This window comes from Nycticebus coucang, chromosome 6, assembly GCF_027406575.1.
Source record: "Nycticebus coucang isolate mNycCou1 chromosome 6, mNycCou1.pri, whole genome shotgun sequence".
Taxonomy (NCBI): Eukaryota; Metazoa; Chordata; class Mammalia; order Primates; family Lorisidae; genus Nycticebus; species Nycticebus coucang.
This window is the reverse complement of record NC_069785.1, coordinates 10,963,775-10,976,133: the sequence shown is the minus strand read 5'-3', so window position 1 is coordinate 10,976,133 and position 12,359 is coordinate 10,963,775. Positions and strand designations below refer to the sequence as shown.

General features: G+C 37.2%; 1 protein-coding gene and 1 non-coding gene across 3 annotated transcripts in view; one reads left to right on the top strand and one right to left on the bottom strand.

Moving 5' to 3' along the window:
* The window catches only part of MIS18BP1 (MIS18 binding protein 1), an 87,213-nt gene that overhangs the window by 72,780 nt on the left and 2,074 nt on the right, over window positions 1-12,359 (bottom strand). For both annotated transcript variants that reach the window (XM_053595351.1, XM_053595352.1), the window contains exons 2-4: window positions 8,025-8,658; window positions 5,908-6,033; window positions 5,203-5,687 (exon numbers count right to left, since the gene is read on the bottom strand). In XM_053595351.1, coding sequence (XP_053451326.1) covers window positions 5,203-5,687; window positions 5,908-6,033; window positions 8,025-8,568 — 1,155 coding nt within the window. In that variant the 5' untranslated portion in view covers window positions 8,569-8,658. The remainder of the gene's footprint in view (window positions 1-5,202; window positions 5,688-5,907; window positions 6,034-8,024; window positions 8,659-12,359) is intronic.
* Window positions 10,606-10,741, top strand: LOC128589285 (U4 spliceosomal RNA). The gene has a single exon (XR_008380887.1). It is a non-coding gene; the product is annotated as a U4 spliceosomal RNA (small nuclear RNA).

The window sequence follows — 12,359 nt, the reverse complement described above, 5'->3', positions numbered from 1 at the left end:
AGACAAAATGAAGTTAAAAACTAAACTCAGGTTATATTGCATAGCTTCTTCTACAACCCAGAAGCAATTATTTTTAAATATTATTATATCAAATCTCAACCAATGGGGAAAAATCATAATAAAATACCAAGTTGTACATTAAAATAGTAGCATTCCAATGGGTTGGGGGTCAGGAACTGATTCCACATCTGTTTAAGCAGGACAGTAAAATATGCAAAAACAGTTGGTAGAGTCAGTCTCTGACCCCCGCCCCGCCCCATTGGAATGTAACTGTTGGGCCTTGGTGTGTGTCACACTTTATGGGGGCAAGACATGATTGCAAGAGGGACTTTACCTAACAATTGCAATCAGTGTAACCTGGCTTATTGTACCCTCAATGAATCCCCAACAATAAAAAAAAAAAGAAAAAAAAAAAAAAACAAAAAAACCATGTCCTATGAAAAATCCAATCACTTGGAGGGAAAAAAGAGTCAGCTGTGTATATACCATCATGCCTATCCCTAAAAAATTACAGTATTTTTTTGGTAAAGTTGATTGAGAGTTGCATTTCAATTTTTTATAAACTATAATGGTGATTCCTGGTAACATACATACAATAGCACTCTATTTCAAAGCAAACATCTGAATAGTTCACATAATTCCTGTGGTACAAAATCCCATTTTAATGGAAAAATTTTTACAAACATCTGTGCAAAGATATAATTATTTATATTACATTAACAATTACCTGAGGTACATTAAAGCATCAATCAGATGGAGATAATAATGTGTACCATACTGCTTATACAAGGTATCAAGATGTTCATTCATTATTCATTCAACAAATATTGTTGAGTACTACACTGTTTTAGGCAGTGAAGATTCAGGGAGAAACAAAATGGATGCTTCTTAGAGCAAGTATTCTTGTGTGTGTCTTGAGGGGTGTGTAGAAGTAAGTAGCCTGGTAGTATCCAAACAGTCAAATATTAAAATATCAGGTGGTGATAATTACTATAACAAAGAAACATGAGTCATTAGACAATTGGGGGTGCTTTTTAGATAAGATAGTCAGGGAAGGTCTTAGAACAGAAAAGGGATGAAGTAAGGGACGAGCCAGCTGCACATTCGCGAGACTGTTCAGAGAGAACCAGCGCCAACACCCTAAAAAGGTAGCATGGAAGGCATAGCAATTTGAAAGGAGTGAGAAAGAATGAGAGGTGGGGTTGGAGATCTCCAGGATTAGTTACGTAAAGCCCTTTAAACCCCGGTTGAGGTTTAGTGTTTTCTAGTAGATGGGAAGTTACTGGAGGATTTTGAGCAGGATAGTAAAATGATTTCAGATTCTGTCTAGAAAACAGATTAAAGAAGAGAGAGGCAAACGTGTAAGCAGAGAGACCATTAGGTTACTGCAGTAATCCCTGGACTAGAAGGTAGAATTTGAGGAGTGAGAAGCGGTCAGATTCAGGACAGTAGAACCAACAAGATTTCTTAATATTTTGGATATAGATTATGAGACAACCAAGAGTCCAAGATTGAATCTAAAATTTTTGCCTAAGTACCTGGGAAAATGGTATTGCTATGTACTAATACAGGATAATGAAGGATAAGGTTTATGGTGAAGAAATCAGAATTTAGTTGTAGACATTTTAAATTTGAGGTATCAATAGAAAATTTGGAAATGCAAAGATCACTGGAAATCAGGAAGTAGGGGGAGTAAAAACCTATCTACTGGGGGGCGATGCCTATAGCTCAGTGGGTAGGGCGCTGGCCCCATATACCAAGGGTGGTGGGTTCAAACCAGGCCCCAGCCGAACTGCAACAAAAAAATAGCCAGGCGTTGTGGCGGGCGCCTGTAGTCCCAGCTACTCTGGAGCCTCAGGCAAGAGAATTGCTTAAGCCCAGGAGTTGGAGGTTGCTGTGAGCAGTGATGTCATAGCACTCTACCGAGGGTGATAAAGTGAGACTCTGTCTCTCTAAAAAAAAAACAAACCTACCTACTGGGTACAATGAACAGTAGCCTGGTGATGAATACAGTCAAAGCCTCAACTAAAGTATTATAAAAAGCATTTATTTAACAAAAACAATTGTAGTCCCTTAATATTTTAAAATTAAAAAAATAGAAATAATTAGATATCAATAGAACAGTCATACATGTAATTATGTATGAGTATGGAGTTTAGAGAATACTTTGAGCTAGAAATTTATACTTGAGAGCTGGCAACATAGAGATGGAATTTAAAACAACAGCCCTAGAGATAGAGTGCGAGTAGATAGAAAAACATTTCTAGGACTGATCTGGAGGAGTTCCAACATTTATAGGACAGGAAAAGGAATCAACAAAGAGGACCAAGAAGGAATGTTCAGTGATGAAGCAGAAAATCAGGAAAAAGATGTCCTGGAATCCAAAAGAAATAGCATAAGACCTAAAAAAAAAAAAAAAAAAAGAAAAGAAAAGAAAAAGCCTAACATCTTTTTACAAAGACATTTTGATTCATTTTATTAAAATCTCATGAGGGACTTAAGAATATGGAGTAAAAATCAGTTACTGGATTTAGTGATATGGAGATGACTGGTGAATTTGGAAAGGGCAATTTTCATAGAGTAATGGATATCCAAAATAGAACCGTTCAAAAAGGTATGGGAGAAGGAATTATAACAGTGAATACATATGCCTCTTTCAACATGTTTTCCTATAAAAGGAAATTAAAAACTGGGATAATAGCTTAAGTTGATAGGTGATAAAGGAAAGGTAGGCTTCTGATATATTTTTAAAAATGCAGGCCATGTTTCAGCATGTTTATATGCTAATGAGGATGATCAAGAAGAGAATATTAAAGGGATAATTGCAGGGGCAATTACCTTTAGGTGGTAAGAGGAAATGAATAGGCCCCCAAAAGGAACATAAATTGTTCATGCATTTAAATAGGAGGAAAAGCAGAGTACCTGGACATAGCAGCAAGTGGAGTTTTAGGAAAGGTGTGAAGAAAGTCATAGAATGGATTAACAAGTGAAATGTACCAGGACTAATGAACAACATTGAGAGCCCACTGTTAGCTGTCAAATTAAAAATGAGAACTGTCAGCATGGTTGTGTGTTTTTCTCTAGTAACCATTAGCTCTCAGGTACAGGCATATAGCAAAACACTTAAATGTAACCAGGATTAGAATTTGCCAGCAGAAGGCAGGGGAAGAAAAGAACTGAAGAGGGTTGAGAGTTATAACCTGCAATAGTTAGAACGAACCATGGAATCTACGTGGGGTAAAGAAGGAAATGAGAACATGAAAGAGTTGATGGACTGAAAGGTGTCTTAAGGGTCAGAGATTGATGGTGAGGAGTAGGTGAAGAGTACTGGAGGGGGAATGATCTGAAATACAGAAGTTGGTAGTGAGAGAGTAAGATGTTTGAAAGTGAGAATTTGGTGCATGTATTATTTGGCGTGAAAAGAAATGGGTATGGTGATGGTAGAGCATAAAGGTAGCAGAAAGGTCACTGAATACGAAGATAGCAGGTAGAATGGATGGATCATCTATATGAATGCTGATGTCACCAGAGATAATGACAGAAGTAGTAGCACAGGAAAACCTAACAGGCATCAAACACTTCAACAGGAATGCAAGGTCATGACTAGAAGGTTATTTTATAGGTGACTTATAAGAGGGGACAGGGAGTAGTAAACTTTTATGGCATATCCTTCAAAGATGCTTTAGAAATAGGAAAAATGGCCTGAAGTAGCAATGAGGAATAAGAAAGAGAGACACACCCTATCTCATTTCTAAGTCCAATGGAATGTGGGGTATGGGAGAAAAAATAGCCACCATTTGAGAGGGCTGTTTGTAGAAACTGTATTTTAGTTAGAAGAAAGTTAATAAATGTTCATAGAAGATTGACAATATAACATTTTGCTGACAACCTACTTAGAGTTCAAGAAGACATAATGTAATGTTTAAAGAATTGAGTGAAAAGTTGCATCAAAATTAGGGGACATAAAGAACTAAACAGTGATAAGAGTCCCTGGAAGCGTGGACTTCTCATGGTAACTAGGATGGTAGAAATAGTACTGTGGGGTATCTTGAAACAGTTATCTTAAAACTTTTTTGTTCAACACACCTGGTATCTTTTTAAGTCAGTAACTAAGCCAGGGGTGTCCATTTTTTTTTTTTTTTTTAATCTCTGTTACGTATTAGAAGAATAAGAATTGTCCTGGGCCACACATTAAATACACAAACAGTAATGAATGAAAACGGAATAGCTAAAAAGGTCAAAGATCCATGTATACTTTTTGTGACATTTGACACCATAAAAAAGAAAAGTCCTCGTAAAAGCAGCATATGGCCTGACACCTTTTGCTAAAGCTTTTCATCAAAAGTGTAAGTATTTGCAAATAATGCAATTTCCAGTGAATAAACTGAGAAATGAAACTGTAACTATTATGCTACTCTTTAAAATTTAGATGGCATTAATATACCATCACAATTTGATACCCATTATCAATCATCCATTTAAGAATGGGCAAATCTTTAACAATGAGAAATTTTACATTTTATCTTTCCCTTTAAACTTGTATTACCATTCTACTTTCTTCAAAGAATTTATCCATATTTAAGTAGACCTTCCATAATTGACCACCTCCCTACACCAACCACTTCCTTAAGTTGACCTAATTTTCATACACTAGATATGCACCATATGTATTAGTACAGTAGGCCAGTTCCTTAGTTGACCATCCCCATATGTTGATCAGTTTGTTACAGTCCCATGGGTCATCAACTTACAGAAGTTCTAATGTATAACATTATTTAGTACTGTCTTAAATATGTCTTTTACTGATCACTTTACATTGGGAAAAATTCTCAAATGTTCAGATGCTACAATTCCTTTCTATTTCCATCGTTCTCCTAATAGTACCCCAAGAATCAGAAAAACAGAACAGGAATGAATTCAGTGTTCATCCCCAAAGGGCATAGTGGAGCCTACATAACTAGTAATAGAGCAAGATAAGGCTTAACAAATGGGTCTTCTTTTAGCTCACTACTCTTTATACTAGGCCACCTTGTAGCTACAGCAAATAATCATAAAGCATGAAAATGAAGCTACTGTTAACAATGAGAGAGCATAGGTTCAAATACTAGCTAAGAAAAAAAAGATAGTAAGAGCAAAGAGCTCACGTTGTCAAAGAATAGGGGTAAAAACAGAAATAAATATTTACCTTAAAAATTTTCCTACCTTATTTTTTTTAACTCCATTTGTAACAGTTTGAAATAGACTCGGAGGGGAAAGCTTTGAAACATTTCTTTTTGACTTTCGAGGTATTGTTATGTGAAGTCTTGGAGTTGCCAGTACAATTTTACATGTATCTTCCAAGGAACCTGGAAGACTATTCTCTGTGGATACTGTTTTTTCATTTCCTTCTTTAATTTCCTGTTGTGAGGACATTTCTGTTGTCATCTTGCTATCAGAAACCATTAGTTGACTGTCATTTTCAGTGGGAACAAAACTGATACTGACAGTCTCAACATTAGTATTTTGGAATTTTTCATCGACAGAATCAATGCCTTCTGAAACAAACATGCTCTTTTTGGACTTAGTGGTTGCAATTATATTCTCTTTTGAATGAAGAATTTGTTTAGCCAACTGAGCTCTAGTTAATATCTTGTTTGAGACTCCTGTAGCCAAAAAATGTTCTTGTTGTTGGTTCTGAATTGGAAGTTCTGCAAAAAATACAAAGCAAAACAAAATTTATAGAAGGAACTTATGAAATTAAGAGAATGCTCCATCCCCCGTCCAGTCTTTCTCTGAGTGCCTCCAGCTTTTATAATTCAAGCTTTTGTCCAGTCAATGCGTATTGCCCATACAAGGAAAATAATTACCTAGAACATCTAACAATACATTCAAGTAACAAACTAAAAAACAAAACACAGAACAGTTTACCGTAAGTTAAATTGTGCAGTGGTGCTTTGTTTTCCTGCTGGCACTGAGTCTTATGTTTGTCCAGAAGGAAATTATCATTTGATGATTCCAGAAGAACTTCCCGGACTGAGACTGAGGTTTTATTTTCTAAAGAAAGAAGTTGAATTGTATTAGTGACTGAGAAGGAACAAAAATGTCTTTTTAAATTCTTAAAGACACTGAGGTTCAGTAATGATCAGACCAATATACTGTACTTTTTACAGCATATGACACTTAAATTTTTCCTTTATATCTTCTTATGCCTTCACCTCATTCTCTATACCCATATCATACTGAGGAACAAGAATTTTTTTTTTATTGTTGGAGATTCATTGAGGGTACAAGAAACCAGGTTACACTGATTGCATTTGTTAGGTAAAGTCCTTCTTACAATCATGTCTTGCCCCCAAAAGGTGTGGTACACACACCAAGGTCCCACTCCCCTCCCTTCTTCCCTCTCTCTGCTCTTCCTTTCCCCACCCCTCCCTTCTTCTTTCTCTCTCTGCTCTTCCCTTGCTGAGGAAGAATTTTTAAAAAATTTCTCCAAGGCCAGGTGTATGCTTCACACCTGTAATCCCAGAACTTTGGGAAGCCAAGGTGAAAGGATTGCTTGAGGCTAGGAGTTCAGCACCAGCCTGGGCAACACAGTGAAATGCCCCATCTCTACAAAAAAAAAAAAAAAAAAAATTAGCCAGGCAGGGTGGTGCACACCTGTAGTCCCAGCTCTCAGGATGTGGAGGCAGGAGAAATGATTTAGCCCAAGAGCTTAGGGCAGCAGTGAGCTATGATCGTGCCACTGCATTTCAGCTTGGGTGACAGAGCAAGACTCCGTCTCTAGAGAAAAAAAAAATCAAATAAAGTCTAGACATATTGAAATTAATATGATAAAAACCTTAACTGAGCCCCCATTCTATTCTTTCTTCTGTCTGCACCATTTAAGTTAAATTATCCTTCTAGTTGCTCAGGCCAAAATAAAAAAACCAAAACCAAACAAAAAAATACCCTGCAGTTATCCTTTATATCTCTTTCTCTTACATTCTACTCCCAGTCTATGAGCAAATCCTATTAGTTCTACCTTCAAAATATATCCAGAGTCCAACAACTTTTTTCTTCGCTACCACCACCTGAACCAAGCCAACACCGTCATCTCGATTACTATAGTAACTCTATTTCAAATCAGCAGAGTGATATTTTAAAATTAAGTAAGATCAGGCCGGGCACACTGGCTCACGCCTGTAATCCTAGCACTCTGGGAGGCCGAGGAGGGTGGATTGCCTTAGCTCAGGAGTTGAGACCAATCTGAGCAAGAGTGAGAGACCCTGTTCTCTAAAAATAGCTGGGTGTGGCAGGTGCCTGTAGTCCCATCTACTTGGAAAGCTGAGGCAAGAGGATCGCTGTGTCCAAGAGTTGGAAGTTGCTGTGAGCTATGACGTTACAGCCCTCTACTGAGGTTGACAAAGTGAGACTGTCTTAAAAAAAAAAAAAAAAAAAAATTAAGTCAGACCTTGTCAGTCCCCTGCTCAAAACCTACCAATGGCTCATTATTTTGCGCATAGTAAAAGTCAAAACTCTTACACTTACCTATAAGGTTCTACATTATCTGACCCACTCTTATTCATCCCTTCTTCTCTGGAGCTGTGTACTCACTCCGTGGCACACTAACTTCCCAGCCAGTCCTTGAATTTGTCAGGCACGTTCCTATCTCAGGGCATTTGTACCAGTTGTTACCCGTCTGGATCATCCTTTCCTATTGTCCAAGATATCTGTATCTATCACCTCCTTCAATCTTGGGGGCTCAAATGTCTTCTCATTGAAGCTTACCCTGGACCAACCCACTAAAACTATAAGCCCCTCCAACTCTATCATCCTTACTCTGCTTTTTCTTTCTTTCCTTTCTGCTTTTCCTCTTTGTTATACCATAAAAATTATTTATTTAATATGTTAATTATGTCTTCTCACCAAATTGAAGTAGAGCTAAACAAGGGCAGGGATTTTTGTCCATTGGGTCCACTGCTGTATTCTCAGCACTCAGAACAGTGTTTAGCACACTCAACACTTAAGACATTGTAGTCTATTAGCCCATATGTAACAAAACTAACCTTTCAACGAACTGTTACATGATTGGAATGATTTGTTGTTTTCCTTTTCTTCACAGAGGTAGGTATGCTGCAACAGTTTTTTCTCAGCTTTGTTAGGAGTGAAGATTTTATTACTTTCATTTTTTGGTGGTTCTAATAAACTACTGTTTCTTGATGCTTGTTCTTGCTTGTCACACAGTACTTTTTCTTTCATTCTTTGAAATATTTTTCCTGGTGATTCATAGTTTGCTTTATTTTTTAATCCATTTTTGTTGGGTTTTATAGCACTGATATCAAGAGATCTGTTGGAGGTAGTAGCCTCTACTAGCATGGTAGACTGAAGTATATTTTTATTGTTAAAAGTTGTCATTTCTAGGAACTGCTTCTTTTTAAAGTCATTCAATTTTAAAGAGGAGTTCTGATATTTCAGCAAATCTTTTACAGGGGTAAGTGTGCCTGAAGGAATGCTATCAAGAAAGACTGCATCAAGGGACAGATTTCTCCTCTGAGAAGACGTCTCTGAAGACAAGGGAATTCCTGGATGTTTCAAAGGTGTTGCAATCATCTTCGTAAGACAGCAGCAACAAAATTCCTCTAAGAGAAAACTGATGTCAGCAGTTTTCAGGACAGAACTTCAGCAGGGATCCAGAGACACCTGTAGTTCAATATGAGATCAATCTTTACCATGCTTTGCTGTATAAAAAGTTTGAAGTTTATTTGCTTTCCACAACAACATCACACTAATCAAAATGTTTAACTGCTTCACAACAACAGTCGATAATCTATAATTTACAAACCAGACTAACCTTTCTTTTTTTGTTGAAGTCTCATTTTTATTATTGTTTTTCAACAATAATATGCAATTTTGTCTTTAATGCAACATGCAGACATGAAGTTTGGTCTTTGTATCTTTACAGAAAAGCAGCATTTATCAAATAATATATCTAATGTTCCAAGGATTGAATTTTGTTTTTTTGATTTTTGGGGGGAATGAGGGTTTCACAGTTGCCCAGGCTAAAGTACAGCCCCCCGCCCCAATCATAGCTCACTGTAACCTCGAGCTTCTGGCCTCAGGTGATTCTCTCACTTTAGTCTCCCAAGTAGCTGGGCTTACAGGTGGTTACTGCCACATCCAGCTAATTTTATTTTTATTTTTTTGTAAATATACGGCAGTGGTTCTCAACCTTTATGCCGTGGCCATTTAATACAGTTCCTGTGGGTCGCAATCCACAGGCTGAGTACCACTGATATAGGGTCTCACCATATTGCCCAGGCTGGTCTTGAATACTCAACTTGTAACTATTCCCCTGCTTCGGCCTTCCAAGTGCTGGGATTACAAGGGTGAGCCATTGTGCCTGGCATAAGTATTGAATTTTGAATATATGATTTTGAAATTTACTTGAACTTCAAGTCTTAAAGGTTCTAACCTAATATTTGGATGAAAAGGAACTAAATGATATCAGCATAAGGCACTACATTGTGTTATAAAGAATTAAATTTCAAAATATAGTTTTCCCCTTTATGCAGGTAAATTTTAAGACAGCAGTGATCTATTCTTTTTTTTTTTTTTTAGAGACAGAGTCTCACTCTATGGCCCTCGGCAGAGTGCCGTGGCCTCACACAGCTCACAGCAACCTCCAACTCCTGGGCTTAAGCGATTCTCCTGCCTCAGCCTCCCGAGCAGCTGGGACCACAGGTGCCCGCCACAATGCCCTGCCATTTTTTTTTTTTGGTTGCAGTTTGGCCGGGACGGGGCTTGAACTCGCCACCCTTGGTATATGGGGCCGGTGCCCTACCGACTGAGCCACAGGCGCCGCCCTAGGATGAATTTTTTATCTGAGAGTTTTTCAACTAAGCCCTTTTATTTATTTTATTTTATTTTTGAGACAGAGTCTTACTATGTCACCCTCTATAGAGTACAGTGACATGATAGCTCACAGTAACCTCAAACTCTTGGGCTTAAGCAATTCTTTTTCCTCAGCCTCCCGAATAACTGGGACTACAAGTGCCAGTTATTCTAATGTTGCCAAACTGCAACAGAAAAATAGCCAGGCGTTGTGGCGGGCGCCTGTAGTCCCAGCTGCTCGGGAGGCTGAGGCAAGAGAATCGCATAAGCCCAAGAGTTAGAGGTTGCTGTGAGCCGTGTGACGCCACGGCACTCTACCCGAGGGCGGTACAGTGAGACTCTGTCTCTACAAAAAAAAAAAAAAAAAAAAAGAAATTCATCCTAATTATTAAAAAATGTAATGCTATTTATAATTTTTTAGAAGAAATCATGTACTTGGACTGACATGGTTTTAGACTTATTTCTCATGTATAAATTTTATTTTCCACACCTAGAAACTAAGATTCCAGGTGAACAACCATACAGTTGCATTCAGTAATACTTGGTAGATAAAATATTGCAACTCAACAAGCCTGGAACTTACTATTCTAGATTTATAACATCTCTTATTAGTGAATTTATAATTATTACAATCGGTTTTTGACATCGTAAACATAAAAAGCCTATATCAGAAAATATTAATGCAGTCAGGCCAAAAGACATTAAGTATCTTTACCTACAGTAACTTCTGTGAGAATAAGGTAAAAAAGCACATACAGCTCTGTACAATGGCAATATCATAGCCAATGAAGTTTATCAAGGTATGATTATTGCTAATTGAAAACTTTTCCCAATACCCCAGTGATAATTAGCAATATAGATGGCATTAGTAATTGGACAGTCTCTATAGAGACCGAATTAAAAAAAAACAACAAAAAACAAAAAACTCATAGGCTGGCACAGTGGCTCATGCCTATAATCCTAGCACTCTGGGAGGCCAAGGCAAGTGGATAGTTTAACTCATGAGTCTGAAACCAGCCTGAGTAAGAGTGAGACCCATCTCTACTAAACATGATAAATGGAGGCAAGAGTATTGCTTGAGCCCAAGAATTTGAGGTTGCTGTGAGCTGCGATACCACAGCACTCTACCAAGGGTGACAAAGTGAGACACTGTTTCAAAAAAAAAAAATAAATTCATGTATAAAATACAATTTTATCTAATAATTTATAATATAATAGAGAAAAGAAGAAAAATATTTCTCAATAACAACAACTGACAAGGAAGGATATCTTGGGATACTGTGGCCCCGGTGACACAAAAACCACTATAATTCTTCCATAGAGTGTTAATCCAGGAAATGTATTAATGTATATATTTATATGTTCATCATTGTGCAAGATGCCAGGAATCATTAGCCATTCACTTTAAATAATAATAAACCTGTACTATCTCTCAAAAACAAAAATGAATAGTTACAGAGAAAAATAGCATGCCGTGCCTGTGGCTCAAAGGAGTAGGGCGCCAGCCCCATATGCCAGAGGTGGCAGGTTCAAACCCAGCCCCGGCCAAAAACAGCAAAAAAAAAAAAAAAAAAAGAAAAATAGCAAAGAATGTTCAGCTTTATACAATCTCAATTCCTCAGAGCCTAATGACATGCTAAATAGAAGGTAAAAACTACAAATAAGCTAGCAAACAGGTGGCCAACATGTAGAGAATATTTTGTAAAATTTTGTAATGAGTACTTTGTACATAAAGGTACATTTAACTATAACTTCCCCTATGGATGGCGATTTTATGGGTGACTTTTGGGACACCCTATATAATTCTAATATGATATGCCTTTATTTTCATTAACTGCTTAAAGTTTTTTGAAAATTCTGATTCTTATAACTTATTCTGAAAACTGACTAATACTGATGTACTTAGAAAAAAATTTCTATTTATTCAACATAAAGACTCAGGAATGGGAAAACCACTGTATGAAAGGGCTGGCTATAATTATTTATATTACAGTCATGAGCTGCATAATGATGTTGAGGCCAACAAGCCACGTATATTATGGTGGCCCTGTAAGATGATAATACTTTAAATATAATATTAAAGTATTTTTACTGTACCTTTTCTGTATTTAGATATGTTTAAATACACAAATACTTAACCTTTTGTTACAGCTGCCTATAGTATTCAGTACAGTAACATGTTGTGCAGGTTTGTGGCCTAAGAACAACAGGCTGCCATTTAGGTTTGTATAAGCATATTGATGTTCTCACAGCAATGCTGATGATATAATCACCTGAGGATGCATTTCCCATAACATATGTCTCTCTATGTAAACAACGAACTAAGCAATTGTTATCATGTATGTGGCCCTGAATGTAACTGTTACTCCTCTTGCTAAAAAGACATGGAAGATTTTTCTAATAATATTTATTTATTGTTTGAGACAGAGTCTCAACCTGTCACCCTGGGTAGAGTGCCGTGGCGTCACAGCTCACAGCAACTTCCAAGTCTTTGGCTCAAGTGATCCTCT